The following is a 22,951-nucleotide window of genomic DNA, read 5'->3' as shown; positions in this document are numbered from 1 at the left end:
CCTGTTGTCCACATGTAAGCCTACGCTTCCCGAAGGGGACGAACCAGGTGCTTGGAGCCTAATTAAATTAACTGTTCCCTGGCCAGAAGCGACCACATCACCTGTGTCTGCGCCGAGAGAAGCTGGGGTATTTCTAAGCCACCCGCTCCTCTTAATGAAGGAAGGGCTGGTCCCCGAGGGATAGGGCACGATACACGAGCACCTTTAAGAAGCCAGAGGCAGAAAACTCACTGGGTCTAAGCCATGTGCACTGGCTCCTGAGGGCTTCGCGCAGCCACCAGGCCGCTTTCAGGAGCTGCTGCACACGGGGCAGCCAACTGCCTCGGCCTGGACGGCCGCGGGGGTGAAGCTCCCCGACCCGGCCTGGGCCCAGCCTCCGCCGCAGCCCCGCGGCTCTCCCACGATCCCCTCAGTCACCCCTCCAGCCGACATCCTGACAGTCTCTCCACCAGGATCACCTGCCCTTCTCCTGGTGCTACCTAGTGACCCCCAGTTATCCTTCAAGGTCCTCTTCTACGCATGCCCAAAGCTTCCTTAGCGAAGGTGATGCCCCTCATCTACGGGCTACGCCCCTGCCGCTCTATATAAGACTGGGCTCCAGGCCGCATGGATTCGGGATGGGGTGTCTTTCCTCAGGGCAGGGATGAGACGTCTGGACGGCCCTGGGCCTAGCGTAAGGCTGGCAGGGCTTCCTAAATGCCGGTGGGACCGTGGTTGAATTGTGGAAAAGGAGGGCCACTCAGGTAGAGCTCTGACCTTTTGAAGCCCATGTCTGTCTCAGTGGGAAGCGCCCCCCCAATGTTCTTCAGCGCCTCTCCGAGAGCTGGACTAGGGACCAGCTGGGTGGGTGGGGGTGAGAGTGAGAGGGTGATGGCCTGGGGCGGCACCGCATCACTGTGACCAAGGGCCTCCCAAGGCAGATGCAGACTCGAGCTCCTGCACCTTCCCTGGGGTGTGGACCACCACCTTGCGAGGACCTGTGGGGCCGGCCCTTGCCCCTCACACTCCACGCAGGCGCCTCCTGAGGCTGGGCCTATAGCCTCCCCTATGCGAGGAAGGCACGCGTGGACAGAGTGGAGATCTCTTCCCGAATGGCCTGCGGTCCTGCTTTCTCAGGCTGTGTTAAAAGCATTATTGCATTGGGTGCATTCTTACAAATCACCTCAAATCTTTCTGGGAAAAAGACCAGGGAAAAATACATTAAAACAACTTGTTTATCACATGGTCTTTTTGCAAAGACAATGTAACTTCATGGGCCGGACAGAGGGTCCATCTGTTTTAGTATTACCGTTTTAGTGTTATTAGTATTATTAAAGCAATTATCCTAACAACAGCAAACCTTTTTTTTTTTTTAAAGTGCCTGCTATGCATGAGACACTCTTCTAAGCACGGAACACACATCCTCATTTTATCATTGTGGCAACCCTGTACGAAGCAGTGGTGCTACTGTTATCCTAATTTATGCCAAGTTCTCATAATTTACAGATGACGACACTGAGGCACAGGGAGGTTAAGTATAATAACTTGGCTAAGGTCACACAGTTCGCAGGTGGCAGAGCCAGAATTCAAGGAAACCCATGCAATCCCACCCCAGGACTCCTCAGAGCCACCCGGGGAGGCCAAGGACCTCGTGAGGCAACAGCCGAGGCTCAGAGCCACGCAACCACTGAGTCACATGCCACAGTCCTGGGTCTTTCCACCATATAGTCTCTCCAAACTCTCAAGACCACAGACTTCTAAACAACCCAGATGGTGCAACAGTCCACCAAAATCCCAGTGATGCTGCTGGCCCCTTTCAAGTGGAACCGTTCATGCCGTGCAAGCACGTGTGTGGCACGTGAGTCTGAGCGGGGGTGGGGGCCAGCACTGATGTGCCACGTTAACGTGAGGGACACCCAGAACAAGTCGGTGGCTTTTCTTCCCCCCTTAGCACAAAAATCATCCTGGCTGGCTGGCCACAACGTTTCACACTGGATTCCTTCCAGTGGATGGATGTCTCATCAAGGTTTTGTTTTAATTTCACCAAGTCAGCCAGAGAAAACGACCACTCACGGCCAAAGAAAAATCTGCAACTCTTCCTACTGGGGAAACAGTCAGATCCGCTCAGGAGTAATGGATGTCTCCCCTTCGTTGTCTTGTGTCTTCCTGGATCAAGAGCTCCTCTGTTTCTCCACTTTGGCTCATTAGGAAGTAAAACCCAAACCCTCCAGAGAAAACCTACCTAACGTATGAAGGATTAAATACAGTGTCCCCATCCTCAAAGTCTAATAGGAGAGAGCGGGGCACAAGGGAAGCCCCAGCATGCTCTGTGCCCTGGACCGGGGAAGTACTGGATGCTATGGAAACGAGGGGGGTTGCCCAGAGCTTCTCTGGAGGGGAAGAGGAGCAGGGGAGGCCGGGGTACATGTCTTGAGGAGCTAACACCTGAGCTCAGTTATGAAAACTGAAGCACGTATGTGGCAGAAGAGGTCACAGAGAAGCCGGCGGGACTGAGAGGCAGGAGTGCCCATCTGGTCAAAGGAGTGCAGCGTGGAACGCCGAACACTGACAGCCACACAACTCTGTGAAGATGCTGAAAAGCCCCTGCACGCTTTAAAAGGGTGAATTTTATAGTATGTGAATTGTATCTACATAATCACAATTTTATCTCTATTGTTTAAAAAAAAAGGTGAATTGAGAGAATATTCCAGGCAGAGAGCACAGGCATATTCCAGGGAACTGTAAGTTCAATGCAAATACAAAAAAATTAATTGGGTTTTCCAGCAGATAAGAATATGTTACATGACCTAAGTTTCAGGTTAGTAAAAAGTGACGCCGGGCATCAGGAACCAGGGGCAGGGTTATCTTTCTCTTCACTCTTGTATCTCTCTGGCTAATGATCCTTACAACCCAGAGCTTTCTAGGTGAGAATAAATTAATGCAGCACATGGTAGGGATGCATCACCAGCCTGGAAGCCAGAGGTGGGTCTTCAGTGAAGTGGGGCTAGATCACCAGATGAGCCATAGCTGCCCTGGTCCTCAGTTTCCTCATCTCTAAAATGGACCAGGGACTTCCCCGGCGGTCCAGTGGTTAAGACTTAGCCTTCCAATGCACGAGGCGTGGGTTCGATCCTTGGTCGGGGAGCTAAGATCCCACATGCCTCGGGGCCAAAAAAACAAAACACAAAACAGAAGCAATTATTGTAACGAATTCAATAAAGACTTTAAAAATGGTCCACAGCAGAATGTAAACTGATACAACCACTATGGAAAACAGTATGGAGGTTCCTTAAAAAACTAAAAATAGAACTACCATATGACCCAGCAATCCCACTACTGGGCATATACCTTGAGAAAACCATAATTCAAAAAGAGACACGTACCACAATGTTCACTGCAGCACTATTTACTATAGCCAGGACATGGAACCAACATAAATGTCCATCAACAGATGAATGGATAAAGATGTGGCACATATATACAATGGAATATTTACTCAGCCATAAAAAGAAACGAAATTGAGTTATTTGCAGTGAGGTGGATGGACCAAGAGTCTGTCATACAGAGTGAAGTAAGTCAGAAAGAGAAAAACAAATACCGTATGCTAACGCATATATATGGAATCAAAAAAAAAAACCCCAACAAAATGGTACTGATGAACCTAGTTGCAGGGCAGGAATAAAGAAGGAGACACAGAAAATGGACTTGAGGAAATGGGGTGGGAGGGAGAAGCTGGGGCGAAGTGAGAGTAGCATCGACGTAAATCCATTACCGAATGTAAAATAGTTGGCTGGTGGGAAGCAGCCACATAGCACAGGGAGATCAGCTCCGTGCTTTGCAATGACCTAGAGGGGTGGGATAGGGAGGAGGGGAGGGAGGCTCAAGAGGGAGGGGATATGGGGACATGAGTATGCATATGGCTGATTCATTTTGTTGTGCAACAGAAACTAACAGTACTGTGAAGCAATTATACTCCAATAAAGATCTATTTTAAAAAAATGGTCCACAACAAAAAAATCTTAAAAAAAAAATAAAATAAAATGGACCCAAACTGAACAAGATGGATGTCATGGTTCTCCAAGGCTGAGGAGAGGCACTTGGTGGGGCTCAAGGTGGTAAAAGAGTAAGAGGGGAAGTCTGGGCCCAACATGATCCATTCAAGTTTGCTGTAAGATTTAATTTGAGGCTTCCCTGGTGGCGCAGTGGTTAAGAACCCACCTGACAATGCAGGGGACACAGGTTCGAGTCCAGGTCCGGGAAGATCCCACATGCCGCGGAGCAATTAAGCCCGTGTGCCACAACTACCGAGCCTACACTCTAGAGCCCGCGAGCCACAACTACTGAGCCCACGTGCCTAAAGCCTGTGCTCTGCAACAAGAGAAGCCACTGCAGTGAGAAGCTCACGCACTGCAACAAAGAGTAGCCCCCACTCACCACAACTAGAGAAAGCCCGCATGCAGCAACGAAGACCCAACGCAGTCCCCCAAAAAAACTTTATTAAAAAAAAGATTTAGTTTGAAAAGAGGGCTCCACTAATTTTTAAAATGTCTGAAAACCACTAGACTAGATGACCAGTAAGGTTCATTTCAGTGTTAAGATCCTACGAAGTTTCAGAGCGCAAGACTTCGTTTATTTACTCATCATCTCTACGACCATCCAGGATATGGCTGTATGAACTCATCAAAAGTTTGTGACGTTCTTCCTAAAACAAAATGCCTACTGAGCAAGGTACCTGGTGAGACCTCAAACTGACTAAGCCCTGGGCCTGTCTCCAAGGTGCACACACGTGAATGACCCACGACAGGGGAAGAAGAATGCTTGTGACTGCATGCGCTTTTCTCCCGAATTCCAGTTCAAATTTAAAATTCTTAGGAAAGTTCTCTATTTGTAAAAGCCAAATTACCACCACCCCTTCTCTCTTCCAGGAGTACTCTCCTGCACCCAGAGGCCCCTGCCCCAGTTCTATTCCCTAAAGGGAAGCCCAGATTTCCTGCTCCCCATGGCACAGACCTTTATCAACTTGAGTGTCCCCTTCACTGATCTGAGGCTCCTGCCGGGTGGCCTCAACCCAGAGCCGGCAGGACCCGCAGCTGCTCCTCACTGACCCTGTTCTTGGCCGACTTCCAAGGCTGGGGAAAGCGGGCTGAGTGTGCCACGCTCTGCTCAAGGGTTTAAATCTCTCTCCCAAACTAGACATGCTCTAAGGGCGTGACCTGGGCACTCCCACTCCAGGGCCAGTGCCTGCCAGCCTTCGCAGGGCTTCCTGACGGCCCTCAGAAAGGAAACGCTTTCTGCCTCTTCTGGTCCTGGGAAGTGGAGTCTCTCTCCAACTCACTTGTATCGTATTTCTCATCAACCAGAGGGCAGGATCTAACTTAGAGAGAGACTCTTCAGACCTCTTCACCGAAGCTCTCCGAGCATTTCACAAAACTCTGCTCTCTGAGCAGCCCCCAGCAACAGGATGCCATACAGTTCCTGAAAGGCAGGTGCTAGACAGACCTTCTACTGGAGAATTCTGTTAGGGCGAGGCCAAGGAAGGGGTCTTTGTGCATTTCTGATGAATTGTGCCTCCGGCTCCAGCTGACAAGGGCCAGGTATCTTCTTCACCTGGGGAGAGCTTAGCCTCCTGCTAACACATCCCGATCCTTCCCTAGGTCAGATTCCTTCTAAAGTACTTCCCTGGCCTTGCAGCACGGCTCCCACTAAACAGAAGCACTGGAGGACGAAGCTCTTTTGTCCTCATCCACCTAGAAGTTACAACAGCATGGCTACCAGCGGCACCCGCTGCCACCTCCCAGTGCCGTGGTGAGATACAGACAACGAGGTTAACAGCGACAAATAACCAAAGAGCATCCGTGCACGCAACTCCAAAGGGACTTAAATTGTACAGAGGCAGAATGAAAGCCAAAAAGGAAAAAAACCTCCCTCAGACAAGAGTGGGGGCTTTCAAGGAGACTTGCTGAGTGGCAAACATTTCGGAAAGATGGAATTTTAAACACAAACACCAAAGGGCAGAGATTTGAGGCAGAAGAGCTATGCACGCAGCTGGGAGGCCCTTTAATTAGGGAAAGATTTGCAAAGCCTGTGGGGCATCGGCAAATCTCCCCGTGGTCTCCGGAATGGAAAGAATGTGGAAAGCAATGGGGTAATCAACAAGCTCCAATTTGCTTGACACTCTCACCCAGAAGGAAGCACGTGGTCTTGTCCCCTTGCCACCTTTCAGTGGTCCCGGTGATCCCTTAAAGCAACAGGAGAGGACCACCGGGCTGTGGGAGAAGACAGGCTGGATTTTCTCCTTCCTAAGGGTGCTTCCCACAGACAGCACACAGGAAAGCTCTTCTGTCAAGGAGTTTTAAGGCAAAAACATGATTCAAGGGAAAACTCACCCCTGGGCACACCCCCCCCGCCCAGACCTAGGGACTGTATTTCTGCACGTTATTATATAGCACTCTCACCAGTATTTCCAGTGGACTTAAATATCCTGCACTTGGGCAAATGATCTGTAATAAAATGCAAAAATGATATCCCCTGCTCCATCCAAATGGACCACTTGGACTCCCAAGGGGCGGGAGCAGAAGCAATGGTTTTCCCCAAACAGCCGACACCCATGCTGATACTCTTCTTCTGGGACATGGTGACATTCAGTGCAGCACTGGGCACAGGTAAGTCAACTCTACCTTGGAGGACACCCTGTGTGAGCATTCCCAGCAGTCACAAGAAGAGCTACCACATCTTAAGTTGTAAGGGCAACAAGGATCAGAAACAAAGGCATAGACTCTGCAGCCCGCTCCACCACCAAAATCTAAGAGCTCAGGAAAAGCGGAAAGTCACGAGTTTACTTTGGGTTCCCTCAGGGGCAGCAGCCGTTACTGACCAGAGCTGCAAAGGAGGCGCCCGGACTTGACACAACGCCTGACTGATCGGATTCAGAAAGTCCCAGGTCTCTGTGAGATCAGACAAGATAAAGGCGGGTGGCACTGGCAGCTCCATAAAGCACTTGGCCAGCAGGCTCACTGCTTCCCAGGGGAGGGCTGATGTGGGCTTTTCCAGAGGCAGACGGGCACGTGGAGTAACCTAAGAAAAAGGCCCATTTCCCAGCCCTAATCTTGAAGTCAATTGATCTCCGTCCCTTCCCTCATCCACCTGGAAAGTCTGAGGAGCAACCAACAGCTGATCCTCAGCAAAACTGGAGTGTGTGCCCATCACCTGCTTTTTGACAAGCAATCCACAAGGCCTGAGCCAGTGCCCACGGCTCATTGGGCATCAGTTCACGGGCTGTGATCGGGACGGAAACACACTGCCCCTGCTCAGTCTCGGCCTGGCTGGTTCCCTTCCTAGCGCCCCGTTAGGCTGTCTCAGGCTCCACCTACGCCGAGGAGCCTTCCCTGAAACCCACCCACCAAGGGTGGGCCTGGTGCCCCTCGGTGGTGCTTCCGCAGAACTCTATGCTCCTCTCATGGGAATCCTTGTAGTGGCTCCACCTGGGTATCTGCTCCCCCTCCCGCCCCATGACCCTGCGAGCTCTGAAGACAAACCTCACTGCACTTACCGCTCTGACCCCAGGGCTTCGGCTCAGGCCCTAGCACTCAGCAGGGGCTCCAACAAGCCTTCCCTGAGTGTCCATCACGTGCCACACACTGGGGATACAAAGGTGAACAGAGCAGACATGAGATCCCTGCCCTCAGAGAGCTGAGTGGGCAGCGGCAGATTCCTATAATTAAGCCATTCCCGCCGAGAGCGCCGTGGCCGGGTGATGAGGTGGGAGGGGGTGGGGGGTGGGGCCCAAGCGGCAGGCTGCCAGACAAGCAGGGTGGGTGTGAGACGTGTTCCCAGTAAAGGGGACGGCACAGACAAAGCCCCAACAAGACAGGCCACGGGGCCTCTGGGAGACCCTAGAGCAGGTCAGTATGGCTGGAGCAGAGGGTCCGTGGGGAAGGCAGGAGGGGTGGACGGGGCCCCTTCAAGGGTTCTCAAACCCAGACCGCTGTCTGGGCTCGGCCCTGATGGCACTGCAGAGCCGTGAAGGGCCGCGGAGGGTCATGACCGGCACCACGTGTGGAATGGCTACTCTGGCTGCAGAAAGCGAGCTGGGGCAGGTGGGGGGCTATAGGCATGGAGGTCCAGAGGCTGGCAGGGGCAGCCGGTGATCTAGGGTGGGGTAGCAGCAAGAGTGTTCACTGGACTGCTCTAACATGAGGATAAACACACCTTCAGCCGACAGGCTGGACGGGGGTGGGCAGCGCTCTTTCCAAGTGACCACTTTGGGCACTCCACTGGTCTCCACTGGTCTCCAACTGTCTGAGCCACACCCAATGCCGCTGGGGCCTGCCTCTCTCCTGGACCCCCAGCCGTCACACGCCTGCTTACTAAGGCCTTCACTGTCGAGACCCACGAGGTTAAGTACTAGAGGTGCTGGCGTCAAGACTGAGGAGGCCTGAGACCGCCTCACTGCCCGCTTCCCGGCGGGGAGCCGGCAGCATCTCCTAGAGCCTGATCAGGAAGCACTCACCCACGGGCCGGGCCCCCTGGGAGAAGCAGAGCACTCCGGCAAGGGGCATACTCCACCTTAAAAGGACAGCTGAACTCTAACGGCAAGGCCAAGGATTCAAGCTGCTCTGTCACTGAACTCCTCCTCCACTCACTACCTGCTGTCATCACGGCCACAAGGAGAGCTGGCCAGCATCTTCTTTTTCATTGTCACAGCAGTTAGCACTGATACTGAGCGCTCACTTGCAACCCGACACCACCCCAAGCCCCTGAGCCACGCTTCTCAGTCCTCACAGCTGCCCTCTTTGAGAATGAGGTAAAGTCATCATTCGCTTCCTTGTATAAACGAGGAAACTGAGGCACAGAGAACTGAAGTCGCCTACTCAAGGTCACCTGGATAACTGAGGGCACACCCAGAGGCCGCGAGCTCAGGCTCCCGTGGTCTTAAACACTCAAGATGACTTACCGCCTTTCCGAGTACTGGCACCTGCCAGGGCCACCGGCCCTGGGCACACGGGGCTGAGGTCTCCCGTGTTACGTCTCAGCTTCACAGCATCTTTGTCTCCCTGCATCTCTCCGCCTCAGATGACGCAGCATAGGAAGCATGATATGCCTCCTCCCCTCACAGAGTTCGGGGATGGGCGGGTTTATTGGATGGTTAACTAATATTTATTTAGCATCGAAGACATGGCCAGGCACTGCGCAGGGTCTGGAGATACGGACGTGCACGGTTACATCCCACAGGTGCTTCCAATCCAGAGGGCCCTTGGGTGCTAATAGTACAAAATTACAGCACACCATCAACAGGAAGTGCTCTAAGCCAACCCCTAATGCGTGACACAACTTGGAGATGTGGCTTCCCTAACACACGGTGCTGAGAAACAGGAAGCTCAGTGAAACAGGGAGGAAAATGCTGGGGAGGCAGCAGTAGGTGAGCAGCTTACATTGCCTGGTGCACATCCCTACTCCCAACTGTTTTTGACACACAGTCAGAAAGAGAGGAAAACCCACTCGAGTGAAGGATAATCGTTTTCAGCCTGGGGCAAATCTCCTAAAGGGTTCTGTTCTGAACCCAGAGTGTTACTTAAGCTTCCAGTCAACAGTAATTAAGTGTGCCTGTACATTCCAGAAAGAGGGGACAGGGAGATTAACGATAATTAAATCTCTTCTGTTATTTGGCTTCGAATCTCTCCTCTGAGTAGCCTGCTGTCAAATACTTGTTCCAAAGCCTCCATCTGACATAACTCCTACCACCACCATCTCTAACATCAATTCTGCTCTTAGCTTGAAGGTTTCAATTACATAGAAGGTAACAGGCCCGCTAGGACCCGAAAGTCTGGAGTGTCACAAGTGCCATTCATACCTCTTCTCCTGCTCACCACACGTCCAGAGTTTGGTCGGTAATCATGTGCAAAGGGGGGCCACAGGCTGGACGGCCCCTTCGTGAGGCCTCTCATGGCAGGTTCTGTGCATGTTGTGATTGACAGGGTCTCTAATGAACCTTAATTGTGAGTGAGACGGGCCCAGGAAGGCAGCAACAGATGTGGCAAAGGGGCAACCGTGAACCGTCCGACTAATGAATAAAAAGTGTCCGGCCTGATGAGGGCCACTGACCCAAAAATGGAGGAGGGCGGAATCATCCCTCACCCCTGCACCCTTTCTGAAGCTCTTACTCCTTTATGCGAGCAATGGGAAGCCTCCCCCGCCTCCAATCCCCCAACAACAACAAAAAAACAGGGACGGCGGTGCCGCTGGGTGGTGGTGGCAGCCGCTGCCTGGAGGTGGGGTCCACGTGAGCATTACCGTGGACGCTTCCGTCTCCGTCAGGATCTCGGCTTAAACCAGACACCCGAACAGGACGCCCTGTCAATGTGGGAAGGGGAAAGCTACACTCCATTGTAAAGACTGAAGAGCGTCTTGCTGGTGCTAATTACTGTGACAATATCTGCATTCAGAGGCAGCCGTCCGCTGGTGACCTGCAGTGACAAAGAGAAAGCTGTTCTTTCTCCTTGGGGAAAGAAGGGGAGCTGCGGGCAGAGCCAGCAGGCAGGAGAAGGGCAGGATTCTGACTGGATGGGCCTGCGGACCCTGACGCTGCTGCTTACTAATCAGCTGTGAGGCTCTGACCGACTCATTAAGTTTCTCAGTTTCTTCCTCTGTAAAATGGGGCTACAGAAGACTAACCTTGCGGTCAATGTGTAAAGCATCTAGAACAGCCTCTGGCATCTGATGGTTATCAATTCAAGCCAGGAGACCAGCACGGTTTTTATTATCATTTGCACACTGACCACACTGCACTCGTGCAAATCTGATGTGACCTCAGAACCCCGTGCAGCCCCTCTAAGCCAGGTACTATGCTAAAGCTTCACACACACGATCTCTAGTTCTCGAGGTCAGGGTCGTCAGGCCCACCTCCTAGACGGGCAGGTCAAGGCTCCGAGGACACACAGCTAAGACGTGATGAAGATGAGAGCAGAGTTTGGCTGGGGCTTCAGACTGCAAGGCGTTCAACTGAATCACATCCCACTGCTCCTTAGCAGACATGTCGGCCATCCGGTCTCAGACTAAGAGTTGCCCTAAAAACACCTAACCAAGAATTTTACAGAAGCTTGATCTCCAAGTATACGAAAACAGGCTGCTTTAACCTGGCAAATGGCGGGGTAAGGGGGAGAGGTGGGGGACGGGGAGAAGGGAACCATTAAATAACCAATCTGTTTCGAAGGAGAGTGCAAAATAACTGGGCACTCTGCTTCCAGCCCACGCCCCAAACTTCCACTCCTTGGCTGGTGGCACACGCACCGGGGGTATGAACAGGCAAGAGCGGGTGAGATGCTAAAACAGCTTCCCCAGCACGAGAAGCAGACTCAGGAGAGGCTCAAGAGGGGACAGAAACCATGGAATAGAGGACCACTGCCGCTTCCCTATGAAAGACCCTCAGGTATGGACTTGGGGGTTCTCCAGCTGGAGAAAAGGGGTGCCTGGGGGTTACACTGGCAGCGGGAAGGAGGAGGATAAAAACTAGAGACCCCCGGGGGTTCAAGCCAGGGACAAGAAATGAGCAGTCTTGATAAGATGCAAGTGTAAAGTGAATGCAAGTGAAGGCGTGAGAAAGCACGACACTGGATAATAGAGAAAGGGATCCTGGGGACTCAGAGCTCGCAGCTGGCCTGTACTGGATGATATACAGGGGGGTACCTGGGTGGCACCCCTGGATGGCTGGAGTGAAGGTCATGAGGTCAAATGACCTGGCAGGTGACAATGACAGCTGGCTTGTCCTTGGACAGTGAGATCAACCTTAAAGCCCCTCTCCACCTCGTAAGACCATCCAAGTACCTGGAGCAGTGAGAAGAGTGGCCGCCCAATCAATGAGCAAGGGGAGTGGAAGAGACCCACGCCCCGCCAGGGCAGACCAAGAAGTGTGCTCTCAGATTACCCCCGCCTCTGTGGAAGGACAGGCCTTATTACTAGTCACGAAGCCCGTCAGCCACAGTCTGACTCTGGCCCCTTCCAACGGCTCTGGGGACGTGGGCAACGGCATTTCCCAGCTTCCCGTGCGGGGATCCCAACTTGAGAACTCAGGAGAGGTGGCGGGTGAGGGAGCGGTGGGTGTTCAAGCCCACCTACAATGGAGGGCCTCGGCACCGCCTCCCCTCCAGGTGAAACCAATCAAGTCCTTACAATCGTAAGCTGGGTCATAACACCCCACCCCCACGCAAGTCAAAGCTGGGGCTGTGTCCACCTGTGAAAACAGCCAGGAAGGCTGCTTGGAACATCAGGGCACAGCCCCTAGGCAGGCAGAACCCGAGGGTTAAGCCAACAGGTCCTAGGAAGCCAGTGGAGGTAGTAAAAGCATCAGTGAGCATTTTTTTAAGCACCTGTCTTTCCTGCACACGTTAGCACTTCATACACACTCCCAAGCCCTCACTGCCCCGGGAACGCGGGTTTCTCATGCCAATCTTGTGTACTGGAGGCAACTCTGGGAGGTGAGGTGACCTGCCTCTCAAAGCTGGAAGGCGGCCGAGGAAGGATTCAAGCTGGGTCCGCCTCGCTCTGCCTGACCGGAGGGGTGGGGAGGGGGGGTGCCAGGGGCCCCACCTGCTCGCCTTTCTCCCCAGAGTTACCCTTCGGGGCAGGTTATGTTCTCAGAGACCCGAGAGAAATCGATGCCTCTTCTGCCAGCAAAAGGGGACCCTGAAAGTAGTGACATCGACACAGGGTATCCATGGTGATGTTCTTTTAGTGCTGGGCAGCAGAACTCAGATCCTGGGCCTGAGACCATCTGGCCCTCACTTCACAGAGGAGGAGCCGGAGACCCAGAGAGACCTGCTGGTCACAGAGCAAGCTGGTGGCACCCAAAGCCACAACCCAGGTCTCCTGGCTTCCAATAAGACTTGCTTAATGTACGCAGCGCTTTCTCTCTCCTATTGAAGGAATTAGTTCTCTATTTGAAAAAAGCAACAAGAAAAGCTGTTTCTTTCCATGACACTTTACCAAACAGTTATGAAAATTTAAACATCACACTTAGGACCACTGCCCAAAAGGATCTAGAATCCAGGTCATCTGACGTGTAGGTTATGAACCTTTCCAGGAAACCAGTGTTTTCCAAAGTGGATTGCATGAAAGTGAGTTAGAGAAATGCTGAGTTAAAGGAAAATGGGTTCTTTTCTCCCTTTTCCTTTGCTAACTGTAGGACTTCTCAGAACCTTTAACGTGACAATCTGGAGGAGAAGCTCCTAGAAGGTAATTAGAATGCGCCATGTTTCCTCAATTGTTCGCTGTCCTTGTTCCTCAAGAGACTCAACACCAAGGTGAGCTGACCAATTTCATGAAAGTCAGGAAAAGTGTAAGTTGCATCCAGGAGGAAACAGAATCCATCCACTGAGCAGAAACAGGGGTCAGCAGTGAAGGAGACTCTCCCAGCCAGCCTATCTTGTTTCGTTTGTGGATTAGGCCTTTGCATGGCCCCCCCACTGTACGTCTTGGCTCTGCCCCCCACAGTATTCCTACTTTTCTCATTAGTGGAGGCAACGGTGCACAGCGGCTGAGGGCCCTGGGCTGCTTGGGTTCACAGCTTGGCTCCTTCACCACTACCTGGTGACCCTGGACAAGCTGCCGAAGGCCCTGCTGTTGCTTCCGCCTAGTAGGGATGGATGACAGCAACAACCTCAGAAGGTGTTTTCTGAAGATTTAAGGAGATACGGTCTTTGCCAGAGGCTACAACTATTTTTCAGAGTTTGTTCTTTGCCTTTTAAGGTTTTTTTTTATTAAACTTTTAAGCTAAATTTGCATATTTCAAAGCCACCACGTTGGCATTAGCTTCTATGCCTTATAAAGGCTCCCCCCCACCTCAACATCAAACGTCATTGACGTTTTCCCTCTGATTCTTTCATGTTCGTTTAATATTAGTTCCTTAATCCATCAGGAGTATGAGTACATGCCGTGCAATAGATATTCAGCTTGTTTTCCTTCAAAACTATTAGCTGTCCCAGCAATTTTACTGAAGAATCAATTCTTTTCTCGCATTGAACGGTGACTGTCACTTGTAATACACCCTAAGTTCTTACATCCCGGGGCCTGTTTCTGAACTCTCGGACCGCATCCGCTCTGCCCTTACTTCCGACCTGTGCAGCTCTTCACGCACGGCCGACCTGCCTTGTGGGAAGCCTATTCCTAGGTGGCATGTTGTTCTACTGTTACAAGTGGGATTTTGCCCTCCCATCCCCTGGCACCGTATATATTCTAACCGGTTTATGCTGACTTTGGTACATTCGATTTAAAAGCAGTCACTTTCCGGACCCATCCCTTTAGATCCTGCAGTGCAAGAACTTGCTTTTCCTAAAATTTTTAGACTGGCTTAATCAACTGGAAGAAGAGATAGGGACATACTACTTGGGTTTGCACAACATGCTTTTGTAAGGAGCACGCCACCCCCCAACACACACAGTGCACACCGTGTGTGTGTGTGTGTGTGTGTGTGTGTTTTGGGGGTGGAGGTAGTCACCTCGGCACAACTGCTCCGAGAGCCAGGCCAGGCAGAATCGGCATCAGTTTCTTTGCTCATCAAACTCTGAAGGGGCTTCATACCAGGAGAGACAGAAGAGAGATTCTACACGTCTTTTTTCCTGAGGTACCTAACAAGTTCCACGGTGCCTACCTTGCCCCATCACAAACGTCTTTTATAGTTTCACCTTAGTAGACAGTCTGGCCCTAGCAGGACCTATGAGAAATGACATACTGTAATGTTTTCACTTTTAAAGACAGCAATTCAACAGACAAGACTCTCCTCTCGGTCACGGAGCAGGTATGGGACTCATCGGGTGCTGGGGCATTCTCAGTTTCATCTATAAAAGGGGACCCACCCCACCCCCGCCACTCGCTTCACAGAGTGGCCGTGGAGATTAAACAAGTAATGGATGAAATGTATTAATAACGAGGACCATATATATCAGTGCTTCTGACATCTGATGGATCTCCACAAAAAGCAATTTATTTTCCTATGTCATCCACTGAAAAAGATTTTATGAAGAATGAAAAGAGGGGAGAAGCAAATTCTAAATCTGAGACCCAACAAAAAATAATTTTTATTTTGAACTCTATAATATCCTATGAAAAATAACAAAAGCATACCACTGGGTGGCTGACATTAAAGGGGATAGGAGACAACTAACTTTCCAATTACCTAGCTCTGGAGAATTTCAAGCCCGCGGCCATAGTGGGAAATCTGCTGCGACTGTTCTAGAATGCTCAGGAGAGTCTCCGGGAGCAAAGCCGCCCCTGCTCCCTGAGGAACACACACACACAAGAAAGCAAATGACCCTGTACTCTTCTCCTTTATTCATTCTGTTTCAAGTTTTAACAGGTCTGGACTGCATGTTCAGGAGGCAATTCACGTCCTCCTTAACTGGATCAAATGAGGGTCTATTATTCTGCATATAACAGAACTCATCAGAATTTCAAATAACTTCCGGCCATACCTATGGGGCGGGGGTCAGGTGAGGGCCCCCCAGGAAGCCCCATTTCCTCTTTCTAAGCAAATCATGACATTTAGTCCTAGTTTAGAAGGGCTGCCTAGCTGCACCTTGACATAATCACCCTCAGGTGGCAGAGTCCTCGCCTCAGCAACAGGCTGGGGTCGTGAAGGGCCCCCTCCCTCCGCAGAGACGCCCTGGGTGGGGGCGGAGGGCCGGCGTCTGCTTTCCCCCTCGGCCTTGCTTTAGTCCCTGCAGCTGCGGGCCATTCAAAGAGCAAACGCTTGCATGAAAAGGCTCACCACAGCTTTCCAAGGGATGGAGTTCATTAAAATACTGCTGGGGGCCTTTGGCTGGAATGCTTTTTCCGCCCTGTAAAACCGAAACTGCAGCACAGTTGCCTGTAGGAAAGCTCAGAACGAGCTCAGAAACATCAGTGCGACAGACTGTTTTCAGGGGTCCCTGCATAATTACCGACTATTCCATCCATTCCCCTGCGCCTGCTCCAGAGACAACATCTGGCCTGGGGGAGAACAGTTCCCTGTAGACCCCACCACAGATGCAAGAGTGGAAGCCAAGTGCTCCCACCTCCAACAGAAACCCACAGGCAACTTGCCCAGGTACTCGCCTGGGCCTGGCGGGCCTACTGAGCCCTGGCACCAGGGTCGGGAGCCCCTCTCCCCTCGGCTCCCAGGGGCCGACAGCAGGGAAACGAAACACTGTGGGCAGGCCCGGTCACAAAGCCCGGCTGAGCATCTCCAACAAGGCCCCAGAGCACCAGGGCATTGGGATGGAGTGCCCTACTTCCTGGAGCGCCAACTGGACTCAAGGCTTCGGTGAAGAAAGTGTTCTTTTTATGTTAAAATGTCTTGCATGTGGGCATGTTATGAACTGGGGTGCAATTCTTTTTTAAAAAGACAAAACATAAAATTCTCTGCTGGAGGCAGCCACTTTTGGCTTTGCCCTCAAAACTCCAAAGATAAGTGTTTGCTCTTGTCAGGAACACTTTGTCAGGAATGCTTTGGGAAAAGAATCTGAGAAACAGTAAGAGGCCAGGCGGAAGGTGGCCAGCAAGGAGGCAGAAGGGAGGGCGAAACTCACCGGAGAGCCGAGACTACTTCTATGCAGAAGTGAAGACAAATAATCGTGCCTGCTGTGATCTGTGAGGGAGATACAGCGTGCAAAGCTGGCGTGGCCAAGCCTCCCGCCTTCCAGAAAATCTTGCCTGAACTCCGCATTAAACATCAGCTCTGTGGAGCCAGGCCTTTCATCTCGTACCCCCGGCACCTAGAATGGTGTCTGGCACAGGGAGATGTTAAATGCTTGTAGGAAGAATAACTCAGTTCTGCAACTCCTGACAGTTGTCCTCAGAGCTGATTAGCTGGTCCAGACCCAAGGGCTGAGAGGATCCGGCCAAGGTCATTTTTATCACGGATCAAGCTCTAGGATCCCAGCATTTTTTTTCCCCGTGGAAGAGAAGACGAGGAAGAAAGGCTGCACTTCTTCCCGGGTCGAGCACCGTGTCGGATTCATAGGAGGTGCTCAGTAAGTGTTGACTGAATCCACTCACTTTTCGCCTATTTAGTCTAAGATCTCTTCAGAAAGAAGACATTTTAAATGCTGTCTTTGAAACAAAGGAGGAAAACATGCTGGTACGAGACTATTTTAAACAGTGACGGTAACTGGGAAGCCAGGCAAGAAGAAAATACGGGCCTGGTCCCTCTTGACCACAGATGAACCAGATCACATCTGGCCTTAAGGTCCCCGGGCCCGGCACATCTTCAACCTCTGGGGACAGAGCTGAGTTTGAGTTGTGAGTTTTACCCCACACAGCTATCACTGGGAAAATCAGTTCCAGATTTCCTAGGTTCAGCTATTAGGGACTGGAAACTAACAATGCTTAGCAGAGATGAGACAGATAATCAATGATATTAATGACTATTAAATAATAACATCAGCCTCAATTTCAGTCACAAAGGAGTGTGAGCCTGGCTCCACAGGCTAATTCCCGCACGGAGAGCAGGTCTTGGCAGCACCAGCTGGAGGTCTCCACTCACTGGTTCAGGATCCCCCACGTCTAGGTGCGCCCCGTGCACGCCAGCCTTCTAGTCTGTCAAGTGGTAATCTCCCTGCGGACCTTGCAGTACCTACAGGCGGACAGCTTCTGTGAGCTGTTCAAAGCACAGGCACTGCTGAGGCTGCCCTTTCTATTTCTGGAGGGCAATTCTGCTTGCTAAAAAGAACTATGCTGAAATGAAAACCGATCAAGTTCTCAACTCCCTGGTCAGAGCATCAGAATGGCTCTTCCACCTCTAACCCACAGGCCTGGCGGGATGGCCTGGGTGCTTTCCCTCTCGTTGGGGGACACCCAAGAGCTGGATCTTCGGGTGGCTATAAGCAAAGTAGCGAGAAGGAATTAAAAAATGAAGTGACCGAGGGCTTCCCTGGTGGCGCAGTGGTTGAGAATCTGCCTGCCAATGCAGGGGACACGGGTTTGAGCCCTGGTCTGGGAGGATCCCACGTGCCGCAGAGCAACTAAGCCCGTGAGCCACAACTACTGAGCCTGCACTCTGGAGCCTGTGCTCCACAACAAGAGAGGCCATGACAGTGAGAGGCCCGCACACCGCGATGAAGAGTGGCCCCTGCTTGCCGCAACTGGAGAAAGCCTTCGCACAGAAACGAAGACCCAACACAGCCAAAATTAAACAAACAAACAAAAAAACTTAACCTGAGTTGCCAAAACTCAGGTTAAGATAGTAAAAAAAAAAAAAAAAAAAGTGACCAACATTTGCAAGCAAAGACTCTTCCACTTGGTTAAACAGATTTAGGTCTATTTTTGGTTTGCTCTTAAAAAGGCAAAGGACGGCGGCCTGCTGGGTGCCAATTTCCAGAAACAAACTCCTTCCTCAGCTCAGGGCTCAAAATACACCCCAGTGGAGAAGTTCTGGCTCTTGCTGCCAGTGTGCAGAGTAAAGCCATAGAAGGTCAAAGTTTAGGAAGCCGAGGGAGCATCTTAATGTCATATGATTCTTGGCCCACATGGACCTGTGGGTATTTCTGAAACAGCTTAACAACGCATTTCGGCTGGCTTCACTCTAGCACAATGGGATTAATATGTAATAAAATGATGTTTTGGCCATCTTGCAAAGGAAGGTCATTTCCCACCAATCAGAGCAGGCATCATAATTCCAAGCAGCAAAAGCTCTGACAGTGGAAAGAAGAGAAAAGAAAACCGATCTGGCCTGATAAATCGGGCTGCCTCGGCCTAGCTGCCAAGCATACGCCACATTTCTCTTGTAATTGGACCACTGGTGGACCGGGTAAGTTCCCCACATTTTCTCTGGCGCCGACATCCAAGCGAGGCCGTTCCCTTCATGGGGTTTGCTGGCAAATCCGGACATTCTCGTCAGTCTTAGAATACAACCTCCACCTCCCCGTCATTACTTGCGGCAGGTGAGCACGGGAGGAGTGACTGCAGTGCTGTGCACCGGGGCCAGGGCGTTAGCCGCTCTGAAAACGTCTGACTGATCCCAGATTACACGGAACAAAGGCCCGGATGCACTGCTTCTAGGAGACCCGTGACAGGGCGAGTTTTCTAAAATTACAGCTTTGGGAAGGAACTAAAACTACAAGTGAACTTCAGAGCCACAGCAGTACACTCAGCACGAATGGACTCTTACAGGAAAGAAAGAATTTTGCAAATCCAGTTGAAAAGAAACAACAGCAAAAAAACAGAACAAAACGAAAACCAGTCATTCCCAGGGAAAATGGAAGAAAAATAGCAGTGATGAAAGAAAAACATTCAAAGGAGTAATTTCCAGGACTACAAAACCAACCCAAATGCTCCTCATGCATTACAGTGCATAGCAGGGGCCTCAAACGGCTTTTGAAGCATGTCAATATAGCTTTAACGAGGCCATGCCTTACCAGACCCTAATTCAGTGAAAAGTCAGGCTCCACTTCCATTTCGAAACTCATCATACTTCAAATTAAAAAATTAATGAGAATACCAACTCCCCGGCCCATCCTGGATGATGGGAATCCATCATGGCCTCTTGCTCAGCCTTTGGAGGTAGATGGGGCTCAAGGCGGGTCCTGCACAACCTGGCGAGGGCAAGTCGGTGCCTTCCAGGCTCTCCAGGAAGCAGCGGACCAGAGCGAACTGCGCAGTCTGAGTGGCCCGGCTCAAAGTAGGGAACGTCTTTCAAGTCTCTGGTTTTCTTTTAATTATGTGAACTTTAAATTATTTTCCATAATACATCTATGTTTAAAATATTTCAGATTAGAAATGAATTAAACTATTTAACATTTTCCCCCCAAACAGGAAAGACAGACAGATGAGGGAGATACACCATATTTAATCTGCTGCTCTGAGTGTTAAGTGATTCGACCTAAAGGTACCCAGCAGTTATCCCGGCAGGAGGATTCCCGGTGCTGCTTGGTTGGCCAGAGTACCACCCTGCTTCTCCCTCAGAGTCTACATCATCCAATAAAGGTGCAGCGGTCTTATGTGCCTTAGAGGGGTACTGTGAAAACTAGATGAAATGAGAAATAACACAACAGCAGCGTCCAGCTCAGTCCAGAGAACACAGCAGGTGTTCAACAAACGGCAGCTGCCGACCCCACAACCTACATCTGCCTCCACCCCCTCTCCAGCCACATTCTACGGATGACAATGTTACACGTGGGAAAACAGCGCACTCTGACAGTCATCTCTGGGACGTCACATACTACACATCGCACATCAGGAACAGATACAGTGTGGGATGTCAACCTGGGTCCAAGTGTCCTCCTGCAAACTAAACCCTCAGGACGATTCTCTCACCCAGTATTATCTGGCCAAGGTGAAGGACGGCTCTTGACACGGCTCTTTCATTCACCATCAATGCTGTAATTTCCCTGCTGAGCCCAAGTAAAATTGGTATAGACAGCAATTGGTATACCAGCTGACCAGGTTTCCACAGAAGTAGCTACACACACATCTCTGCAACAGTGACGAGCGAGTCACAGAGAAGCGACACGGCTATAGGAAAACACTTCAGTTGCCATAAGAACAAAATAGCCTGTGAAACACCAAGAAGAGTCTACTGAGAAGAATTTGCTCATCTCTTACTTCTATTCTTGGTCTATTTCTAAAATACAGTAATAACTGAATTGGCAAACTAAATTTAAACGCAGCCGGGCACACTGTCATGCTCAGTGGAAACGCAGCATCAGCCTCTGCAGCTGACCAGGTTAGGGACCTGATCCTACCCACGGCTTCTGCCCACCCACTTCCGCATTTGCTCAACCAAAACTCTCCAACCAAGAAAAACAAGCCACACCGCACTTCCCAGGCTGCGTCTTGCGGTGCTACCTGACAGGATTGCTGAGAGTTAAATGAGGCCACGCGAGGAAAACGCTTAGCACAACACACCGTGTCCAGAGTGCAGGATGTGGGCTGACGGCAGCAATTCCACATCAAATCCAAGCCCTCCTGCCGACTTCCAAGGATACCTCCTACCCATCCAACTTTATACTCCATCATTTCCCAACAGAGACCGTTTCTCTGACTCACATTTCACACGACCATCCAATGTTTGAGCCAATGTTTAAAAATCAGGATCTTTCACATAAAGCTCCAAATGTACGTACAGCACCCCCAGAAAAATCTGAGAACAAGCCACAGAGCATCAGACCCCACAGGGCAAGAAGTGACAGGAGCAAAGCGCCTGCCAGCCAGACCTCTTCTTTACATCAAGGCCACTTCAGCCATCTACATCGCCCTCCCCCACTGCCCTGGGGCTCTGGGTGTGGCATCCCCCCCCCCCACACACACCATTCGGAGCATATGGTGGGTTGCTCGCATCACAGTTCAGCATTCTGTTCTTTAACAGTCATCTAAAACGGCTGGGCAGGTAGCTTTGGTGCTTCCATCACAAGCACCTGTAGCTGGCTTTCTCATCAGGGCTATGTACCTTGAGAAACCTCCTCCACCTCATTGCCTGAATTATTACATGGAAAAGCAAGCAAGCTGACAACTCCATCCACAGGCTCGACTCTGTTCAAAGAGCTGCCTCTCATTGGGAGTCTGTGTCTCTATAAACACACAAATAGTTGCACAACGAACCTTGCAGACTGCTGCGGAGAATCTTATCTGTGAATGACATGAGTCTCCTGCAGTAACATTTTCCCCTAGTAAAACTGTTCTGAATGCATCCAACGGAACTAAATGTATCACTACAGCATATGAACAAGTTTTCAAGCTACTATTTTAAAAGACATCTAGTTGATGAGCAATGGTTGGCAATTGATAATGACATCCAAGAAGATGGGGAACACAGTGAAAAGAACAGAGGACGACCTGGGAGGGCTCAGGTTCTGACCCGGAGCCAGAACTCACTGGCCAAATGATCTACTAACTAGGCTGGCTCTTGGGGCCTGATTTTATTTTACTTCTTTTCATTATTTACCATAGCTTTATAGGTGTTTTTGAATACTCTGAACATTTTCAAGTAATATTATGGTGCCAGTTAATCTCTGGCATCATTTTGAGACCTATCATTCCATACATATGCATGAATAAACAAATAAATATTTTAAAAAGTAGATGTGATGAGCTCTTTAAAAGCCCATTTTTGTGTTTTATGCCATTTCAAAATAGAAGTGAAGCCACCAAAGCATTTGAGAGGCTAGATTTTTGTACTGCTTTGGCTGGAGAAACTTCCACAATGGCAAAGAGACTAGTAAAGCCTGGAACCAGGCACTGCTGAACACCTGCTGGATTTGTGGGGCCTCTTCTTCCCTAGGCCTAAAGGTAAGCTTCTAAGAGTGAAAAGAAGGCAGCTGGGGGAAAGGGACAGGCAGTATCCACTTTAGAGCTCCTGTCTTGGGCTCGATTGACATAGGTGGCACTGAAAGAATGACAATCATAGGAAAGCCATCTCCTCTCTGGAGGAATCTCATAACCCAGTGGTGGTGTCTAGTTGGAGACAGAGGAGGTTTCTTGTGTGATCTGAATTGTGTGTGGAAAAGGGTACACAAAAGCAATCTAGTACGAGCCCCAGCCCCAAAGAAAACCATACGAACAAGGCACATACCAGGTCTATCAGGTCGCTGAGGTTTTTCTCGATCTGCTGTGGAGGCAGGCGCCTCATCAAGTCCAAGGCACAGTCCAGCTGCTGATCACTCTGTCAAAGGAGAAACAGGAGTGTCTGGGTCACTTTGCCAGTAGAAACACCAAAACCCCCCTTTCAAAAGCATTCTGGCAGCTGCAGCTTGCCCAGGTACCCTGAGACCGAAGAGGTCTGCAGTGGGCCCTCTGGCACAGCTCCTGGCGGGAGACTAGCCAGTCCCTCCTGGATGGCAGTGTCTGTCTCAAGTGGAGGCATCCAAAAAACAGTTCAGCATGTGGAAGTGGGCTGGAGAGTCTGGAAAGCTGCCTTGCTCAGTCCACGTCTCAAAGCCTCATCAACTTCCTTCAGCAGCTCTCCAGACCGGCAAACGTATTAACTCCCAACTGGTCCTGCAGTGATCAG

At 50.7% G+C, this 22,951-nt stretch overlaps 1 protein-coding gene across 6 annotated transcripts in view; it reads right to left on the bottom strand.

Annotated features, from left to right (window-relative positions):
* The window catches only part of CAPZB (capping actin protein of muscle Z-line subunit beta), a 135,761-nt gene that overhangs the window by 51,774 nt on the left and 61,036 nt on the right, over positions 1-22,951 (bottom strand). For all 6 annotated transcript variants that reach the window (XM_027109949.1, XM_027109950.1, XM_027109947.1 and 3 more), the window contains exon 2: positions 22,514-22,603. In XM_027109949.1, the coding sequence (XP_026965750.1) occupies positions 22,514-22,603 (90 nt within the window). The remainder of the gene's footprint in view (positions 1-22,513; positions 22,604-22,951) is intronic.

This window comes from Aethalodelphis obliquidens, unplaced genomic scaffold (assembly GCF_003676395.1).
Source record: "Aethalodelphis obliquidens isolate GAN/ISIS:26980383/991018 unplaced genomic scaffold, ASM367639v1 scaffold9, whole genome shotgun sequence".
Taxonomy (NCBI): domain Eukaryota; kingdom Metazoa; phylum Chordata; class Mammalia; order Artiodactyla; family Delphinidae; genus Aethalodelphis; species Aethalodelphis obliquidens.
This window is presented reverse-complemented; position numbering and strand designations above follow the sequence as displayed.